The sequence below is a fragment of the Corella eumyota genome, chromosome 5 (genome assembly GCF_963082875.1).
Source record: "Corella eumyota chromosome 5, kaCorEumy4.1, whole genome shotgun sequence".
NCBI classification, from domain to species: domain Eukaryota; kingdom Metazoa; phylum Chordata; class Ascidiacea; order Phlebobranchia; family Corellidae; genus Corella; species Corella eumyota.
In genome coordinates, this window is record NC_137494.1 from 5,811,672 (window position 1) to 5,831,025 (window position 19,354).

Here is a 19,354-nt window from a genome sequence, read left to right on the forward strand (position 1 = left end):
GTTATATATATTTTCACTTTATTGAAGAAGAAAAACCTTAAGACACAATCTTTACAGAGATAAATACAAGTAAACCGCAGCATTGTAATACATACATGTTGGTATTATTAGCACCAAATAAAGCTTTCTGTACAAATATAAATACAACGGGAGAAGAATTGCACATGATACCCAGCTAGTCGTCACTTTTAACGTTCTTTCCATACACCAATATTCACCCCTCTACATTATAAGCTTTTTTCTATAAAGCCAATTGTGGAAACAGATCAGTAGAGATCATGTCACCAAAAAGATCGTACTGACTCTCATCTACATGAAATGGGTCAGTTATATCAGACATTGGGGAAGGGGTGTCAATGGTTGTAGTAGATAGTGAACTATCGGAAAGTCTGTCGGGTGAGATAGACCCACTGGAATAGCCACTACTGGTCGATAACGTTGCTGAAAGATCGCTTAGATTGGAGTCCAATACCAGAGGAGGATTGTTCCAACATCCTAAGTTACCGCTTAGAATATTATCCAGCTCAGCATCCAAGTTATCAAAGTCCAGACCTTCAACAGGGCGGACTGTATCGCAAACTTCTTCCTTTATATTGCACAGCATTGGTTGGATTTTCGCCTTGGTGTTTTCTTCGCTCGTAAATATCTCTGCAGAGTTCGATTTTAAGCGTTGGACTTCTTCAACAAGGGCAGAAGGCTTCTTGTTTTGATCCAGACTTGTCAAGTCGACTTGCAGTGCCGTTGCATTTTGTTTTATCAACTTGGTCAAACGTGTGGAACGACTTAATTGAACTTTAAACAATGACTTATTGTCTATTTTCACATCTGAGGAATGCTCTTTGTCGGAAACTTGAACAATTTTATTGGACTTGGAATATAAATGGTCGATGTTAATGAGTTCTTTAATGGATTCTAGTTGTTCGGAAGTGACTACATTTCCTGTCGACTTGGACAGGTGCTCAGGTCTAAGGCCTAAATAACAAAACAAGAGGTAATTATGAGTAAGTATGACTAAGAAAACATGCCTTAAAATGCTACAAATTTATTATTACTAGCTTAACAATGCCATGTAAAATAAAATTACCGTCATCTCCGACTGTTTGACAGAAATCATTTGTATTTTCTGATTCATAACCGATTTGTTCGAGTAATCCAAGGATATCATCTTCAGGGCACGGTTTACAAGAGATGGCTCGGACGCCATTGCCTTTGTTACTTTTAAGTGGATCAACGGTGAGTTGACAGCTTCCTGCTGCTGAGGACTATGTCTCTTCGGTACGTGTTCCCTTAACACGGCGGGCAAAGGGGATACACACTTATTAGTAACTAGGCAAGGACGTTTCGAGGCCGATTCTCTTTCGTATTGGTGCACCTTCCGTTTCAAATCAAAGTGATTCTCGTTTTCATCTTAATAAAAAAAGTTGGTTTCATTTAATATATCGAACACACAATTTAACTAAAATACAAAAAATATTAATTAAATATATATATATACAAAAATAAAACATTTAAAATAGAAACAAAAAACAAAGTTATTACCGGAGGATTCATCAGGAGATAACATCGAATCTGGTAAGGTGGAACTCTCAGTCTCTTCCAAAGTGGAGGACACTGCATCAAACTCCATTTTAATTCTCTGAACAGCTTTTCTATTTCCTGACACAGTAGCATCAGGATTTTGGGAGGAACTAAGGCCAAGTCTTGATCGAAAATCTTTATTTTCCTGTTCCAAAACTTCTGTTCTTTCCATCAACTTTATGTTAACTTCAAGCAATTCCTTAACCTGTAACAAAAATTTATTTATATATATATATATTTAACTTAAGAAAAGTTTCTAAAGTGCAATTAGACAATGCATGTTCTTATTATAAACAAAAACAATAGTTACCTGTTGTTGAACTTTGTAAACTGTTTCTTCCAAGGTTTCCATTTTTACTTTCTTTCGATCGCGAGCAGTTTGCGCTGCCACTCGATTTTTTAATTTTCTACGAAATAAGTTGTACAAGTTAATCCTATTTTATGTTAAAAATTATTTATTTTGTTTTAAACGAGTTATAAAACACTTACCTTCGCATTATTTTTTCCTCTGGCGTTAAATGCGTCAGTCGTTTTCGTTTTCTGGGTCCATTTCCAATATTTGAATCAAATAAGCCAACTGCGTATTTCGGCAACGAAGGGGGTTTGTTGCCAGCGGGACAAATCTTCGTCCCACTTGCCGGAAAACCGACGTGAGTGACAAATTTTGTACCAGGAGATATAACAATAGTTTGGGCGTGGGCTGTTGGTGCCATTTTAGATGGTAGCTAAAATGTTGTAGTTCGTATGCAATAAACAATTTTACAAGGTTCGGCTTATGCCTAGTACACTACTACAACTAACTATTAAGAGTGAAATACTCAAATCTCTGCTGTTTTCTACTTTACTTTAATCACATGTTCTTTTCACTTCATATTTTTCAGTATGAAAAGAAAACCCGAAATTGATGATGTGGCCTTTGAGCGCTGCCAGCGTGGAGGCCTCCTATTGGTTGAAACTGATCGGGGAATTATTTTTTTTCTGTGACGTCACAAAAAACAAGATGATGCAATTCTTCGTGCGCTTTAATACCTTGTGATATCTATTTTAAGCCAACGACTAAAAAATCACGTGGAATTTCGAAAACAACAAACATAAATCAAAAACCTGTTGGTTACAAAACATATGTCACTGTTGCGTCATACGGAATTAAATTTTATAAAATATTTGAATTATTACTGGATACAAACATTTTAGGCTGTTTTTAAATTTTTATCTTCCGGTATTTTTAATATTTTATAAATACCAAAATGGCAAAGTTTTTCCTAACGTTAAAAAAAATTGAATACATGTTTGTCAAAATGCACCATTTAAGTCTTTAAAAGTACCTTAAAATGTAAATAACCTTGGGATAGTTATATTTTTTCTTAGTACTAAAATAGGCAGGTTTTGTTTTAAAAAGTAGGCCTTACCTTATTATTTTTATATTTCTATATTCTATCACAGGTAATGTCTACTATTTTACATAATATTTTTTTCTGTAGGCTAGTGTTATTGGCTTATAAGAATATTTTAACAATTTAAAATGGATTGTGACTTGATTTGCAACAACCGTAAATGCAGAAAACCGTTGATTACTGGACAAGCATGGACTACTTCATGTTCTCATGTGTTTTGTAAAGAAGATGGAGAAAAACATTTAGGTAGGCTAGCTTTTTAAACTTAGGCTATTTTAAAATCAACTTGCTAAAATGTAGTTGTTTTACATTATCAGCGATAAGTAAAAAGTGCTTGGCTTGTGGATTAGATTTGCCTGGAAAACTTGACATAGTTCGCATTGAGTTAGATCCTTCTGAAGCTTACAAATCTATGGTTTTGAGTGGTCAAAAACCATATGTTATTTTTGACATTTGTACAAGAGCTATGTCCTTTTGGGCATACCAAAACCAGCAAGAAAATGGATTTAAGGTAATGTCACTGCTAAACAATTTTCAATTTTTCAGGATTTTAATCTGCTACACCAACTTATTACATTTAGGCTCAGCGCTTTGAACAGCTACTTGAGAAATGTGCAAAAATGGAAAAGTATTGCAATAAAGCTGTGTCCAACTCCAAATTTGAAACAAAATCTTTAACACAAGAACTCAATACAGCAAAGGCTGAATTAGAAACATACAAAGTCAAATGTGAAAAGGTATTCTAAATAAACGTTACAAATATATACCCAAATTGCATATTGTGTTTCTAATTTTAGTTAAACACACTTCTGCGCGATAAAACGAAACACAACAATATTCAACATCGTTATGCTACAATGCAAAGATTAAATGGGAATATATCCATTCAGTCAAGCCCTGCAGTTAAACGACCAGAGTTTGCTAACTATGACTTGCCATTTGGTATTAAAACTTCTACATTTTAATTTGTTTCTGAAAATGTTTAAAAATTTTGTTTGTAAATAACTAAGTCACATAACTTTTAGTATTACTTACCTCAATGTGGGAAAACCTAAACAAGGGGTAACATCAGCTACTCGGACCCAGTTTCGAGTTGCCTTCAGCAGTTTGGGACATTAAATAGATTATAATTGCTCAATAATTATGCTGCTGATTAAGTGCTGGCTCAGCAGGAGTTAAAAACCGTTTACAGTGCCTTACTAAAGGGAGCTACAGCATGAGAGCAGTGTGGATTGCACCCACGACCTCATAATGTTGTAGAAAGTGTTCTGACTACTACACCACGCTGCTGGCTGTATATCATATGACAAAGTTCACCATTTAATAAACTTAGGAGCCTGTTCTTTTTTTATCTTATATAAATATATTAACAATTTTAAGGAGGTGTTGCACCCCCCTTACATTCACCCCCTCAACACGATTTTAATGCTCGTGATTTTTGCTTGAATGCTTCTGTTCGAAATTCACCAATGCCCACAATCTCGAAGCATTTTAATGGCGGACAACGACCTGTGTCAACATCAGGTATTATACACCAGATTCAGATTATTATTTTATTTAAAAAATTTACCACATTTTTTTCTTCCAATTTTCATGATTTTTTTTATGATTTATTTAACTTATTATTAGATAAAACCCCGAGCAAAGCAGCAGATAGTTGGTAAAAAAATTTTTGTTGGTTTTTTGTAGACCTAGTAGTGCAGCACCTAGAGTTAGCATTTGTTTTTATTATAAATTTTTGTTAGGCCTTATAAATATTAGATTAGATGCATGCTTGGATCATACAAAACAGTAGAATTAAAAACCTAGTCTAGCAAAACTGAAAACCTTTTTTTTATTGTAGGCCATCCTGGTTCTGGTGACGGAGCACCCAGAAAGTTATTTTAAAGAAAAAACTATTTTTGTTAAAGGTCAGACAAAAATTAGTTAAGGAAAGTGTGTAACCAACCTTATATTTGATTTGATTTCTACACTTCTATACTATTTTGTTCTTGTTAATAATAAAATATTAATCAATTTGGTCATGGGTATTTATTATTGATTTAAAATCAAAATGGCCAAATGGAGATTTATAGAGTAATACACATAATTTGTTACATCGAGATGCTTTGTAGGCATGCAAATATGAATATACATTTGATCAAAATTTACAGACACAATTTAAAAAATACATCACCAATTGCTTTTTAAAATCCACCCAGTTGTTAAGCAAAATAAAAGAAGAATAAAACCTTAAGATCTAACAATTAGTTGGTAATAAACAGTGAGACAAAAATTTAAAAACCAAAGGATGCAAAATCATAAGAATAGGACAATATGGTTTAAAAAAATGATAAAAATTTAAAATCAAACCCTCATTGGTCTATAAGTGCTAGTAGATTTTAAAATAAGTTGATTGTGTATTATTTAACTTAAAAATAATATAAAACCCTAATGTGTTTCTATTATGAAACAAACATTTAAAAAATAAAAGGCAATATCAGCAAGACAACAAAAAATGAAAAAATAATCAAAGTGAGAATGGAAAGAAGGTCAGCAGCGATTTACATACATGTTGATCTTATTGCCTCCAGAATACTAAAATAGAAAAATATTAAAATATGAACGCTTAAAAAACATATATAAAATTAAAAATTAAATTATAATTAGTACAGAGATGAAAATTTTCTTACCTATCAGTTGGAACACCTGCATCGCAAAGATTTCCAAGCACATAGAGTTGTCTGATGGCATACTCATACTTCATAAAAAAACATTTTAAATTTGATTTAGCTTAAAAAATAACATTTAAAACAACATATTATAAGGCAGTTTAATTGAAACCTATATGTAGGTTAAAAGGATGTAGTCCTTCCTTACCTTCTCAAACCCAAAACAAGCAGTGTTGAACAAGTTGGTGGCTTCCTGGTAGCATTCGAACTCATTTAAACTGGGCATTTGTGTGGTCACCAGCGTCACCAGATCCTTATTTCCAGCTGTCACCTGTTTGGCGATGGTTGATGCGGTCCAAGTTATACGTCTGCGCATCTGAAAAATAGAGATGGTTGTTTTAAATCTAAAATTTTTATCCCAGATGGAAATAAATTTGTTTAATTAAAATTGTCAAAATATAATGATTTATCCAAAAACCTGTAACTAAGTTTTGGCGAAAATATAAACAAAAGTATTTTTAATGTGAATATAAGCACCTCAATTTCTTTTTGTAGTTCTAACTCAAGTGCAAGTTTTTTCTTTATGTCGGTTGCTGCCTCAATTCGATTTTTAAGAATGTAAAGTGGTACATCGGGAGAAGGTACATCATCATACTAAAAATTATATAATAGTAAGAAAATATAGAATTCAAGATAAATATATAGATAGCCTCAAACTAGCGTAAAACAGAATTCTTGCTATGTATAGTGGCATAATTCAAACTTTATCAAACTTAATTTAGGCTTTACAAACACACCTTGTACCTGTGCCAAAGTGATTTAAATAAGATCATAAATTACAAACTAACAAAATAACCTAATTTACATACAATTTTTCTCAGCGGCATATACGATAGCATGCTCTTCTTTTGTCCTTGGAAAAGCCCTACTGTCTCATAACTCATGCTCTAAACAAAATTGAAAGAACGTGATACATCAATTAATCAATCAATCAAATGTTAGATCTAATTAGTTTTACTCACAATATTTCCGTACTGCATTACATGACTTTGGTTGGTTTCTTGTTTTACAATTTTAAATTGTTTGTGCATGGACTCCGTGTCTAAGTTTTCCTGGTATAATTAAACATGCTTAATTTAAAATTAAATAATTGAAAAACTAAAAGATAAAATTACACATAACTAAAAAAATTTAAAATTCCATAAATTGATGTTTAAAATTACTTTGTCAGAATCTTCAAGCCAGTTGACAGAGTACCTATCTCCAAGGTAAGTTTCAAGTTTACTATCATAATAGCAAGCGTAGGACGACTCATGTGAGTTAGCAGCAGTGGTTGCATACACATTAATATTTGCTGGGAGCACATTTTCAAACATTGAACCACTTTCACAGGCTTCCACATAAAACACGAGCTGAAAAAAAATAACTAATAAAAACTATGAACTAAATTGGATAGAGAACAAAATTTTTGTTTAAAAAAAACATTTTTGGATGCAAATAATGTAAAATTGATATGATTACAGTAAAGTTACAAAAATACAATAAAAGATGATACTAAAAAATATATATTACCTACAATAATATATAATCTAACTTTAAAAATTATTTAAACAATCAGCAACAGTTACTAATAAAAAAAAAATAATAATAAATGAATTAGAAGTTTACCTTTAAAACAATACAGTAACTTTTAATGTAAACAGGAAAAAAACAAAGAATATATAGTTTGTATTATGTCGGTAATTACCTGTTTGTAAACATTAGCATCCGACATTTGCTTGATTGCTGCAGTTAAATCTTTTTGGTACAACTATAAAAAAAAAAAAAATTGTAATATTGGCCAACAAAAAATAATTTTAAACCACCTAACAAAGAAAACATTTCTTAGTTTTTTAAAAAAACGGGAACTGTTTAAAACAGAAAATGTTCGAAAATCCCCCCTAAAATTTTTTCTTTGTTATTTCGGTTAAATTTACCTGAGAAGTGGGGAACGCAATTAAACCTGGAGCCCCGTGATCAGCAAAAAAAACAAACACATGATCGTTTGAAGTGCTCATTATTGTTTTACCACTACCAATACCATGCATTGCTTCTTTTTTTCCTTTCATGATGTTCAAAAAGTTTTTCGGAGTAACATCCTGAAAAGGGAAGTTATTGACAAATTGTATTTTAATTGTTAAAACACAATTTTGTGAACATTTAATTGAGTGCTGTTTATAAAACTTGCAGTTTTTAATATAAAAATTTAAACAAAAATTATTGGCAGTGTGTCACATTAAAAAAAAATGTCCAGACATTGTAGTGATGTAATTAGTTATAATATAAATAAGGACAAAAATCACAATAAAATAAATATTATCAGTCATGATACATAAAAAAAAATTAATTACTTTTCCAGTGTAATCTTTTGGCACACCTTGGTATACATCTGGCCCATCAGGATGGTTTATTATCACACCTTTTCTAGGATTCCTGTTAACACAGCATAAAAAACATCACATGATTGCTTGTAACAAAAGGATGACATTTCACGAATTAAAAACCAAAAAATAAAATGAATTTTATTGGAAAAATATGCATGAATTTTGTTTATCTTTTTTTTAATTCAATGGGTCACATGTCGATAAAAAAAATTTATTATCTCAAAATAAATACCTTTTAAGGTTTACTATCATACAGATGCATTAAGCAAACGAACAATAAAATTCTAAAAGTTTGATGACCTTTTGGTACACATAATAATTATTACTAATGACACAATCAAATGTATTTTGTTAATAAAAACCCAAACAGTACTCTTTAATAGATTTTTATTATCCTAAAACTTGGCCAATGCTTTTTTTTAATTGATAATAATGGTAACCTATAGACTCTAAAAATAGCTATGGTTAAAAATATATAAACACACAAAAATATGGTTAAACATCAGAACTAAAAATAAAACCTACTCAGAATTTTGAGCAATGTCATCTTGCATCATCACAACAATTTGTTCATCAGGAATGCCGTGATTGTGGACCACTTGGTATGCATGACAAACATCTGCCTACATTAAAAAACAAACCATTTTAACATAACAGATAGTGTGTTTCTACAGGAATATGGTCACCTAATATTTAAACATTATAAAAAAGAAAATAATATCAATTATTTTAACAATTTTTAAATCGAAAAAATAGTGTTGAAAACATCATTATATGATTATTCAATTTTTTATGTAACAGTATATAAACAATATGTAAAAATTATGCCAAAGTATAATTATAAAACAATTTTGTTGCTTATTTAACATTTAAACCCTTTATAATTACCTGATGACGGTAGTTGAAATATCCTTGCGAACCTGCAACTAGCAAAACCCAAATCTTTCCGTTGAAAGTCGGATCAGTATTTTTTTCTTCGTAAAATTTTTCGAATTGCTCAACAAATCTTGCATTACCAACAGCAAAACAAACAAGAAGAAGTGAAAAAACGGACAGCATCTTTACAAATAAACCTCTAAAAATGTAAAAAATCTAAAAAAAACACGACAATTGTTAGACGCTGGTAAATTAAAATTTTATCTGCTTTCTAATTGGTGTCGTCCTTATTAAACCCTTGCTTACATTAGCAAATTAACAAAATAATAAAATGCGTAAAAATTTGGGGTTTGTTAGTTACTAAATATATCTAAAATCTGTTTAAGTAAGCTTTTTTTTATTCAAACTTTAAAAATAGGAAAGTAAGCCTTTTTTCAAGCTGTCAAGTTGCGCTATGTCTAATTGTTTTGAAATACGTTACACCATACAAACAAAGTCACAAGACCTCATGATTTCCATGTTAGGGAATTTTTCCAATCCTTTTATTCCTTTGTTTTGATTTTTGCCTTTTTCTTTTTATTTAACGTTTTTTAAACCACATAAATTTTTGTTTTGTAGAAGAAAACAATGCATAAATATACAATTAAACAAAAAACTCGTTTTGTTTGCCTATTATCTTACTTATTTCTAAAATTAAACTACGTCTTTTGGTTACGAAAAATATTAAATTATTGCCTTCCCTCTAGCGGTAAAATCAATATTTACGTTTTTTACAAAAAATTCGCTGCTAAGTAATAAACCACGCGAAAAGTAAACGATAATTTAAAAATTTGTTTTTTGTTGTTGTAATAATGTTAATATATTGTAACTGAGTCTAAAATCCAACATGGTCAAGCAAACAATCCAAATATTTTGTCGTGTCAAGCCGACAAAACACAAAACGGGGGTAATTAGTTGTTTATTAAGATGAAAATAAGAATTATTAAATTTTTAATTTGTTTATTGCATTTATAATTTTATTTACGTTTATTTATACTAAATGCAAAATGGGTGACTTTACAGATTAAATATATTTCATATTATTTATTTATGGATTGGTTTTTGGCTAGATTTAACTTGTAAAGAATGAAAACAATAGGAATCGAACCCAAGACCTTTGTGGCAAAAAAAGTGTTCTAACCGCAACACCATCAGAGCATGCTGCTTTGTTTATATTGCAATTTTTTTTAGATTTATTCAGTTGAAGAAGACGACACGCTATCTAAATCAAAAGTTGAATTTGTTTTGCCAAAAGACACTTCGGAAGGATACATCAACAATAAAAAAGAATCATATTCATTTGCGTTAGTTTAACATTTTTATTTACCTAAATAACAAAGCTAATAAATAAGCTGCTAGGTTTAATGTATCAAGAAATTGTAATAACTTTATGACTTGGTATCAGATTTACACAATTTAATTTTGATTCTAACTTTTGTTTACATTTAACTGGGTCATACACTAAAAGCATTTTATGTCAAAAGAGGCGTGGTATTGTTTTGTATTTTTGTAATTTTGTTCAAAAATAACTTACATAGTTAAATTAAATACGCAATGTAATTTGGTATAACAGTTTTTTTTAAATTGGTCTACAGCCTAATTTTAATTATTATATCTTTCAATTAGTCTCCTCTCATGTAAATCTTTTCGTTTATTTGATCAGGTTTCAAAAAGTGTTTGACCAGCAAGTAAAACAGGATTTAATATTTGAACATGTTGCTGAAGGTGTTGTTGATAAGTATGTATGATTAGGACAGTATTTTAATTGTTTAATTCTAAAAAAAATTTAATTGAAAAATTTTTTAAATAAGCTAAATTGTTTTAATCATTGTTTAATGCTTTGTTAAAACATAGCTTATGAAATATTTGTACACTAAAAAAATGTTTTTTTGTTTAACTTAACAGTGTTTTGTCAGGATATAATGGAACAATTTTTGCATATGGGCAGGTACAATAAAAATTAAATTAATAAAAATATACCTTTACCCATTTTTTAATACGTTTAAGGTAAAAACAAAATAATTAATACTAACATACTAATTTATGGTATTTCTCATTAAAAACCTTACAATTTTATTCTTAAGGATTAAATTTTTTTCATTAAAGAAAACACTTTTTTATGTATCGTATCAATTGAAATGTTTATATCTCACCAATTGTCTTTTTAAAAAATCTATTTATAGCTTTATATGTTAAATTAAATTAAAAATATGATTTCCTGCAGACTGGAAGTGGTAAAACCTTCACCATCACCGGTGGGGCAGAAAAGTATGATGACCGTGGTATTATTCCAAGAGCACTTTCCTATATCTATCAAAAGGTTATTAGATCTTTTTTGTTTTACTCTTAAGGTTAATCAGGTTGGATGACTAGTAATTAATTGGCATTTCTTTATGTCAAACTTAGCGTTTTTTTTTGTTTAATTTACTGTGTTTGGTTTAATAATTTTGTTTTAATTGTTTGACTCTTGGAAAAAACATTAATTAAAGATCATTTTGCTTTTTTAAATATTTTATTACTAAATTTTTTATTAAATTTTTTATTATGGTTACTAATTTTTACCTAGCAAGTTACTATATCACAATGTCGATGTTCAATAAAAAAGCCTTTTAAACAAAATAATATTTTCGATTGTATTGTATGGGCACAGGCAACTACATGTTGCAATGGTAAACATTTAAATTGGTTAAAACAAAATACGGGGAACTTTACTAGTTTTGTTCTTTTTTCAACTGAGTACGTTTTTGTGATAAAGTATGAGGAGGACAAGGACCACATATACACCACAGAAGTTTCATATTTGGAGATTTATAATGAGAGTGGATTCGATTTACTCGACCCACGACATGAAGCTACTAAACTTGAAGATTTGCCGTAAGTTGAACATTTTATAACTTAGAAATATGTATTTATATAATTAACACAGATAAAGTTTAAAATTAAGAGTTATATTACTTAGATAGAATCTTTGCCAAAAAAATTGTTTAACTTAAATAAAAAAAATTGTTTTAGTAAAGTTGCGTTAATGGAGGATCCTGATCAAAATATTCATCTTAAAAATCTTTCCCTTCTTCCTGCTCAAAATGAGGAGGAAGCTCTTAACCTCCTCTTCCTTGGGGACACAAACAGGTTAGACCTGATAAAATAGAAGAAAAATCTTACTTTTTTATGTTTTGTTTTTTAAAAAAAATGTGTTGCCTTACCAATTGAAAATGTTGTTTTACATGGTAGAATGATAGCTGAAACACCAATGAACCAGGCGTCCACCCGATCACACTGTATTTTTACTATTCATATCACAAGCAGAGAACCTGGCTCAGCCACTATTAAAAGATCCAAGCTTCACCTTGTTGATTTAGCTGGGTAGATTTGTCATTTAAATCATTTTTTGGTGTGTTATTAAAATATTGATTAGCTTGATAATAGAATTTTTTTACGCTAATTTTGTGTCGATAAAAAATTATTTACATATTAAATTTAAACAACAAAAGCATAAAATAACATTATATTGTTAACATAGATCAGAAAGAGTTTCAAAAAGTGGAGTGGGGGGCCAGCTCCTTACTGAAGCCAAGTATATTAACTTATCTCTACATTTTCTTGAACAAGTATGTTTTTTTAAATGTATATATCTATTTAAAAAATTAATAAAGTTTCAAATATGTTTTGAAATAAACCATTTGTTGTATTGTTTAATGACATAGTCTTTTCTTCAATACGAAATCGAAAGTAGCTCTTTAACAAAATTCAACATATTGTTTAAGCCCTGCAAAATATATTTGCAAATATTTAATTTTATTGACAATGAGTTTAATGTTTTTTGTTTGCCAAGGCAATAACCAAGTCTGATAGTTTGTTATACAGGTCACGAGGTCAGATTTTGAGCCGAAATGTTTTGGGTTCAAGTCATACCAAAGTTGTGTTTCAGTTAGACAAATAAAATAAAAAAAAAAAAAATATATAACAATAATATGTTGCTATAAATTTTTATTTATTCAAAGGTCATTGTAGCTTTGAGTGAGAAAAAAAGACAACATATACCATATCGTAATTCCATGATGACCTCGGTGTTAAGGGACAGTTTAGGTGGAAATTGCATGACAACAATGATAGCAACGGTTGCCGTGGATAAGAAAAATGTTGATGTAAGACAGTAGTTATTTTATGTCCATTTAACTTAACTTGTACTTAAATTTTTGGTATTAAAATTATGATAAAGTTAATGTTATATCGATTTTAGTTGGTTAAAGTATTATTCTTTTTTTATTTTAGGAGTCGATCTCCACTTGCCGTTTTGCACAAAGAGTTGCGATGATTAAAAACGAAGCAACCCTCAATGAAGAGTTAGACCCTAAACTGGTGACTTATTGCAAACTTTTTGCCTAGTCACTTACTTTTTGGGTAGTTTTCACAAACTGACTGCTCACTATCAATAACTTTTTACTGGTGTGATTACCCTATTGCTTAAAGCAAATATAACTGTTGAAGAAAATATAGTAATACTGCTACAGTTTGACTTGTAAACGAGATTTTTTGAAGTTTAATTTTTATTTACAGATGATTTTAAGACTTAAGAAAGAAGTCCAATCATTAAAAGATGATTTGTCGTTGGTGACAGGAGAACAAAGAACAGACGAACTCACGCAAGATGAAATTGAAAAGTAATAAAAATTGCCACCACTTTTATGGTTAACAGAATTTTAAAAAATATGCAAATTTAAAAACAAATTTGGAAAACTAAAAAAACTAATTGTACCGGCAAGAGAGCTTTTTATAAACTAAAATTTTTTTTTTCAACCAAATCATATTTTTAAAGATTAAACGAGAGATTGAATATTTACCTGAAAGATGATGATCTTGAGTCTTCTCTGGATGTTGGAGGAGACATGCGGAAGATCCAATATTGCTATAAGTATCTTAAAAATGAGGCAAAAAGGCACCCCACCCCAGAGGTGAAGTCCCCAATTGAGGATAAACAAATAAATGAGCAGCCAAATTTATCTCCTGCCGAAATACAAAGATTACGGGAGATTCTGCAGCAAAGAGATAACGAAATAAGTTAGTTATGTTATTTAAATCTAAATCTTTTAAAATATTTTTAAAAATATATTTTATCTAAAAAATAGATATACATTTTTTTACATTTTCATCCTAAATTTTGTTTTTAAGTTGTAGACTTGAACTATTAATTAATAAGCTGTCAAATGTTTTAGGTATTCTAGTTTCAATGCTAAAGAAAGAGCGTAAGCGAGCCTTAGATGCTGAGAACAGGCCCCAATTAAATGGATCAAACTACAACAACTTATCCCAATCTCAACATAATATTGAACAACACTCACGCCAAGATTTAAGCAGATCAAATAACGTCAACCGACAAGAAAGTGCTCACATTATTAAACAAAAAAGTAGAGTAAAAGGTAAAATGTACTTTGAATTGTCTTTGTTTCAAGATTTTGTATTAATTTTATAGTAAATGTAGTTTGTAAAATGTATTAAAAATTGCTGACACATTGATGTCATAAAACTATTTAACAGCTAAAGTTAATTATAAAGTTCTAAGATAATTACTTTTTTTTTAATATAATCTTGCTTGTTTATTAAAAATAATTTAAAAGTTATTTTAAAATTTAAAATAAAAACCTATTTGTAAAATACAGATATTCCCATGTCAATGGGCAAGCAGGAAGCCTTTGAAATATTTAAGAGAGATTACACAAGCGATTCTAACGTGTTGGATCAAAAGGAGTTGCTTAAACATCGCTATTCTGAAGCTAAACAACTTGGCCAATCAGTGAATAATGCGCGAAATGAAATAAGTTAGTTGAAATTTTACTTCACTTTTATACTAGTTTATTGAAATTTAAGAATTTCTTTGTTGTAGTATATCTTCACCAAATTTTTTTACTTAGATCAATTAAAAGCATCACTGGATCGAGTCCGGAAGCAAATGGCAGTGACAAGTAGTTTAAATGAAGAAGATGACTCATTTGAGGATCATGAAAGAGAACAATCGATTATTCAAGAAATGGAAGAGGCTAAGGCCAGGTAACATTATTTTTTTATATTTATGCTTTAAAAAGAGAGGCAGTACCAACTAATACCTAGATGGCTTTTTAAAACCTTGCATCTATTTAAATTTTTTTATGAAGTTAGTAAATTGATTTTTTCCAAAATATTAAAGTTGTAAAATTTAAAAAGATACAAATCTGCATTTCAAAAACTGAAATCGATGAAGGCTGAAATTGACCACTTACACCACCTAATGGACAAAGCAAGAGTCCAAATGCAACATGATTTTGATGATTGGTGGTCTTCACAGTCAAGAAACGGCCACCAACAAAGCAATAGGTATTATAAAATCAAGTGAAGTTAAATACTGATATAAATACCATCATTTTTCCATGATACAAATATACTTAACACAAGAGAATCAAATGCTTTTATTTTGTAGTCGACCTAGTTCTCGCCAGCATAGCGATTCCAATCATCATCATATTAACAGGAATGCTTGGAGAACCCCTCCAGTTTCACCTGCTAAAGTCCCTCCTATCGGTCCCCGTTCATCAGGTGAAGCCCCACTTACTCTGCCCCCGACCAGCCCCACTTCTCCACGTGAAATGTCACATCATTCCCTAATTAGAAATAACAGAAACTTAACTCATAAAATGGATAATTCTGACAGACCATCTGGTTTATCAAATAATTTATCCACTACCCGAGACAGGTACCTCTCTGACACAGCTAGTGACAGAACTTCAGTTGCAAGACCACCGTCAGCTCCTAGAGGAAATCGGAAGACAAATGGAAATGGGATACCGCTAACAGGCGATAAAGATACTGATGCTGATATCATGGCTTTTGTTAAGGCAAGAGAAAGCATGATGAAAAGGCAGCAAGGTAAACCATTTTTCTAATAATTTATTCGAATTATATTAGCTAATTATTATGTTAAAAATTGCATTAAATTTGAGCCCCATGTTAAACATGCTCCAAATAAAAATTTATTTTTTTAGGGAGGTGAATTTTTTTATTTTATTCCACTTTCAAAAAGTTATCGATCTCATAATCAGATTGATGCAACAAGTTTTTTACTATTGTTTTTATAGATATGTTCCTTTAATAGTACTTCTTTACCGTGCTGTGCAGTTTGTATTTTATCACTGTTAAACTCTTTAACTTTGTGTATTGTGAAAATTTTAAGTACAAAAGTATTCTACTAAGGATATAAACTGTTTTGTTTTTTAATAAATTGGCCAAAGTAAATATGAATGTGTTTTTAATGCTGATTTATACGGTTTTACGCTATAATTTTAGTTGTTGTAACGTAACAATTAAATATTATTACACGCAAATGACTAAAACTAAATGCTAAAAAAAAATTGTTAACAAACGTAAAATTAAATGCGGTAATGTTCATCTTTCACTAAAAATAATAGCTGGGTGAAGATGTCCAGTTCCAAAGAAACAATACGAGCCGATAACCCCGAAGCTTACGGGGCCGAAGTTTTAAAATGCATTGGGCAAATGAGAGAACAAAACTATAGGCTGTGCAACGAAATCTCAACCCTGGATGTTGAGAAAAAAAAGCTTCAAAACGACATTCGTTATTTAACAGACAGGCTTGCTAAGTTAAACTACCACCTTGCTCAAAAAACGCAATTTAAATGTGATCTTTCTAAAACTATAAAGGAAACCGAAGAGGCTTACCGTAAACTAATAGAAAGCTCCCAAGTTTTGTATCAATCGGTAAAAGATACAAAAAATCAGATCTTGGATCCGGAAAAAACTGGTACATCGTCAGATTTACTGCAACAGATAGCTGTTGAAACAAGAAACATAGCACCTATGACTATTGATTGTCATGGGTTTAATGAAGCTAGAGGTAGTGGTACGGGTACAACAACAGCAGCTGCTGTAGCCGCTGAAATGTATAATAATAAAAAGTAACTTCAGCATTTTCAGGAGAACGCTTTTCTTTTTACCTTCAAGTTTAATCTTACTTTAACGCATGCGCTTATGGAATACATATTAAAGGGTATTAAAAGTCGTGATTTTAAGGGTAAATTGTAGTCTTTATTTATAAAAATTTCCTGGCTAATCTAGCGGGCGATTCTTCAATAAATTTTTTAATTGAAAAAAGCTAACTTTTAAAATCATAGGCCAACTAAAAATGTTTTTCAATAGGTTTTTTTATTAGTCAAATTCAAAAAGATAGTGCAGAGATTTAATTAAGAATTTAAATGAAAAAAAAATTGTAAAATGTTTGAAATATTTAAAAAAAATGGAGCTAAGTATAAGACGAAATTTGTAAAATATAAAAACAAATAGGCATTGAAATTTAAATTACAAAGTTGTTAATTATACAAACAAAATGCTGAAGCAATAAGATCTTCACGTGCACAAGTAAGTAAAACAGGTTTAAACTTATCTAAAATGTTCAAAAGCTGCATTCGGTTAATATTTTCTCTATACATCATTTCTTCAAGATGATGTTTACCATCGAAATATTTTAAAAGTTTTAGAAATAATGTAACGTCGTCATTACTCAATTGGATGTTGCTATGTAGTAAAGGTGTTTTGCAATACTCAGGTAAGTCGTGTACACTAATTGGAAATTGTTCAGTTTTAAAATTATTCAATAACGATTGTTGCAAGTTTTCTTCACCCATTTCCTTATGTGAACCAGGTGGTATGAAGTAAACATATGTGTGATGTTGAACTAAAAACCGATGTTGCAACATCCAAAACACGACCTCAACTAACTTCTTGCTTTGTCCAAAAAACAGGCCGTTCATTGACTGCATTTCTGCAAGTTGCACTGGCATAGAAAAATGCGACAGAACCTCAATGAGATTCATTTGAAAAAATTTGCGAAATATTTGTACCCACTTTGACTGATTATACAATTGTGCATTCGGAGCTACGGCATACACATTTGTATCACAGAGTGGATAAATAATACATGCCTTACCCCAATGCACTAAATGTCTTGCTATTGTGTACACATGGGATAAAGTGATATCTGCATCATTAGACATGCACTGCAAAGATTTTGTTGGTTTGTAAACATTAAGAAATTTTACAATTGAAGTAGAACAAAACTCTGGTAAGGCATCCCACACCGATTTACTGTCGTACACAAGTAAACCGTGATAAGGTTGGATTTGCTTTAGAGTTTTTTCAATTGCAGCAAAATTAACATGTCCACAATGATCAGAAATATCCGTGCTGTTGTGTACCTTTTGATACAGACAAAAACTTATCCTTGAGTTTTCGTTTAAGGAAAAATCGATAATTCCAGTTTGATGCAATTCTTGAAAAACAGATTTCAGGTTCTGAGCGAGTGGACTTTCTTTCAAAACTTTTTCAAAGATTTTTTCGGAGGAGCCTTCCGAGTAATTATCATCTTCATGAATATTTAGCATCGTTTTTGTTTCGGTCATTACATAGTTGTCTCTTCTCTCCTCAAACCGCAAAGCTATTCCGATCTTAGCAGCCAGCTGTTGATAAGCTTCCACAACAGAGTAATCAGCTGAAGTTTTTAAAACAAACACAACATTTAAGGACAATACAGTTTTGGCTGCAGAAGAAGCTCTTCTTACGTCGCTATTACGTTTGAGAGAAAACATCATTTTTCGAACCATGTTGCGCTCAGATTTTTCGTCTTCCAGCATCAACGGAAACCCAACAAAGCGCAGGCCGTTAATTTTAACGTCAAATTTTTGACCACAGATTTTTGAGTTGCCTGGACTTACAATTTGACCCAACATGTCATCAGAAAACTGAAGAAACTGTTCCAATTCACTACGGGTTACACCACTATCTTCGTCATAAGATATATCATCTTCATTGGAGTTTATCCTACTCGAGTGTGGATTTATGCCGCTGAGATGATATGTGGATGAGTTCAATTGTTGGTACTGAGACAATGAACCTTGTGATTGATTGGTCAACTCAAAAGGATATTTAAATAAGATTTTTCTATTAATTCGACTTCCAAACATGGATAGCATTACACCTAATGGAGCCCAAGGAGCTTCAGTCTCCTTAACATTCATTTTGCATGTACCAGCCTGATAGTACTGGTCAGCTGGTTTAAAATAAGTTACAGATATTTTAAATTGTTAAATAAACTGAATGAATTAGATTTAAAAATTGATCTGCAAATAAAACAATTTGTAGCTATTTTCTTAAATTCACAAAACCACCACCAACACCGTTACTTAACTAGTACAAGTACAAAATATAAAAGTTTCAGCTGCATTGTACTTAGCGGTTAAGCTTGGTCAACTTTATTCAAGTATACATGTTTCCCTTTTTAAAGTAAAACAAATGAATAATTATCTATATGGATTTAGTTTAAGTTTTTTTATGAAATAATCCTTTGATTTAC

At 30.7% G+C, this 19,354-nt stretch overlaps 5 protein-coding genes across 6 annotated transcripts; 2 read left to right on the forward strand and 3 right to left on the reverse strand.

Annotated features, from left to right (window-relative positions):
- Position 1: 1 nt before the first annotated feature.
- On the reverse strand, positions 2 to 2,471 carry LOC145751808 (uncharacterized). Of its 2 annotated transcripts, none has more exons than XM_082567915.1 (6): positions 2,068 to 2,471; positions 1,889 to 1,985; positions 1,540 to 1,783; positions 1,295 to 1,407; positions 1,085 to 1,262; positions 2 to 972 (listed from the first exon to the last, which is right to left on the reverse strand). In XM_082567915.1, the coding sequence occupies exons 1-6, from the start codon at positions 2,289 to 2,291 to the stop codon at positions 242 to 244; spliced, it is 1,587 nt and encodes a 528-aa protein (XP_082424041.1). In that variant the 5' UTR covers positions 2,292 to 2,471; the 3' UTR covers positions 2 to 241. The 2 variants fall into 2 exon arrangements, with proteins under 2 accessions (XP_082424041.1, XP_082424040.1); XM_082567914.1 differs by having other exon boundaries at positions 1,085 to 1,254; positions 1,296 to 1,407; positions 2,068 to 2,470.
- Positions 2,472 to 3,100: 629 nt separating this feature from the next.
- Positions 3,101 to 4,914, forward strand: LOC145753180 (E3 ubiquitin-protein ligase CCNB1IP1-like). Its single transcript, XM_082569580.1, has 6 exons — positions 3,101 to 3,218; positions 3,290 to 3,483; positions 3,554 to 3,709; positions 3,770 to 3,914; positions 4,353 to 4,496; positions 4,816 to 4,914. Exons 1-6 carry the CDS (start codon positions 3,101 to 3,103, stop codon positions 4,857 to 4,859), a joined length of 801 nt encoding a protein of 266 aa, XP_082425706.1. The 3' UTR covers positions 4,860 to 4,914.
- A 70-nt stretch (positions 4,915 to 4,984) lies between these two features.
- LOC145751828 (legumain-like) lies at positions 4,985 to 9,168 on the reverse strand. Its single transcript, XM_082567944.1, has 12 exons — positions 8,935 to 9,168; positions 8,572 to 8,669; positions 8,014 to 8,095; positions 7,600 to 7,761; positions 7,371 to 7,433; positions 6,847 to 7,035; positions 6,646 to 6,735; positions 6,493 to 6,570; positions 6,161 to 6,277; positions 5,832 to 5,999; positions 5,645 to 5,712; positions 4,985 to 5,549 (listed from the first exon to the last, which is right to left on the reverse strand). Exons 1-12 carry the CDS (start codon positions 9,103 to 9,105, stop codon positions 5,516 to 5,518), a joined length of 1,320 nt encoding a protein of 439 aa, XP_082424070.1. The 5' UTR covers positions 9,106 to 9,168; the 3' UTR covers positions 4,985 to 5,515.
- Positions 9,169 to 9,730: 562 nt separating this feature from the next.
- LOC145751842 (kinesin-like protein KIF6) lies at positions 9,731 to 16,214 on the forward strand. Its single transcript, XM_082567963.1, has 19 exons — positions 9,731 to 9,868; positions 10,153 to 10,265; positions 10,625 to 10,699; positions 10,867 to 10,909; positions 11,186 to 11,281; positions 11,717 to 11,835; positions 11,974 to 12,090; positions 12,193 to 12,324; positions 12,482 to 12,569; positions 12,963 to 13,106; positions 13,234 to 13,320; positions 13,519 to 13,622; positions 13,778 to 14,019; positions 14,175 to 14,378; positions 14,619 to 14,777; positions 14,871 to 15,006; positions 15,160 to 15,309; positions 15,413 to 15,858; positions 15,975 to 16,214. Exons 1-19 carry the CDS (start codon positions 9,809 to 9,811, stop codon positions 15,980 to 15,982), a joined length of 2,523 nt encoding a protein of 840 aa, XP_082424089.1. The 5' UTR covers positions 9,731 to 9,808; the 3' UTR covers positions 15,983 to 16,214.
- A 984-nt stretch (positions 16,215 to 17,198) lies between these two features.
- LOC145752613 (GATOR1 complex protein NPRL3-like) lies at positions 17,199 to 19,018 on the reverse strand. Its single transcript, XM_082568917.1, has one exon. The coding sequence runs from the start codon at positions 18,972 to 18,974 to the stop codon at positions 17,316 to 17,318; it is 1,659 nt and encodes a 552-aa protein (XP_082425043.1). The 5' UTR covers positions 18,975 to 19,018; the 3' UTR covers positions 17,199 to 17,315.
- Between the last annotated feature and the right edge of the window lie 336 nt (positions 19,019 to 19,354).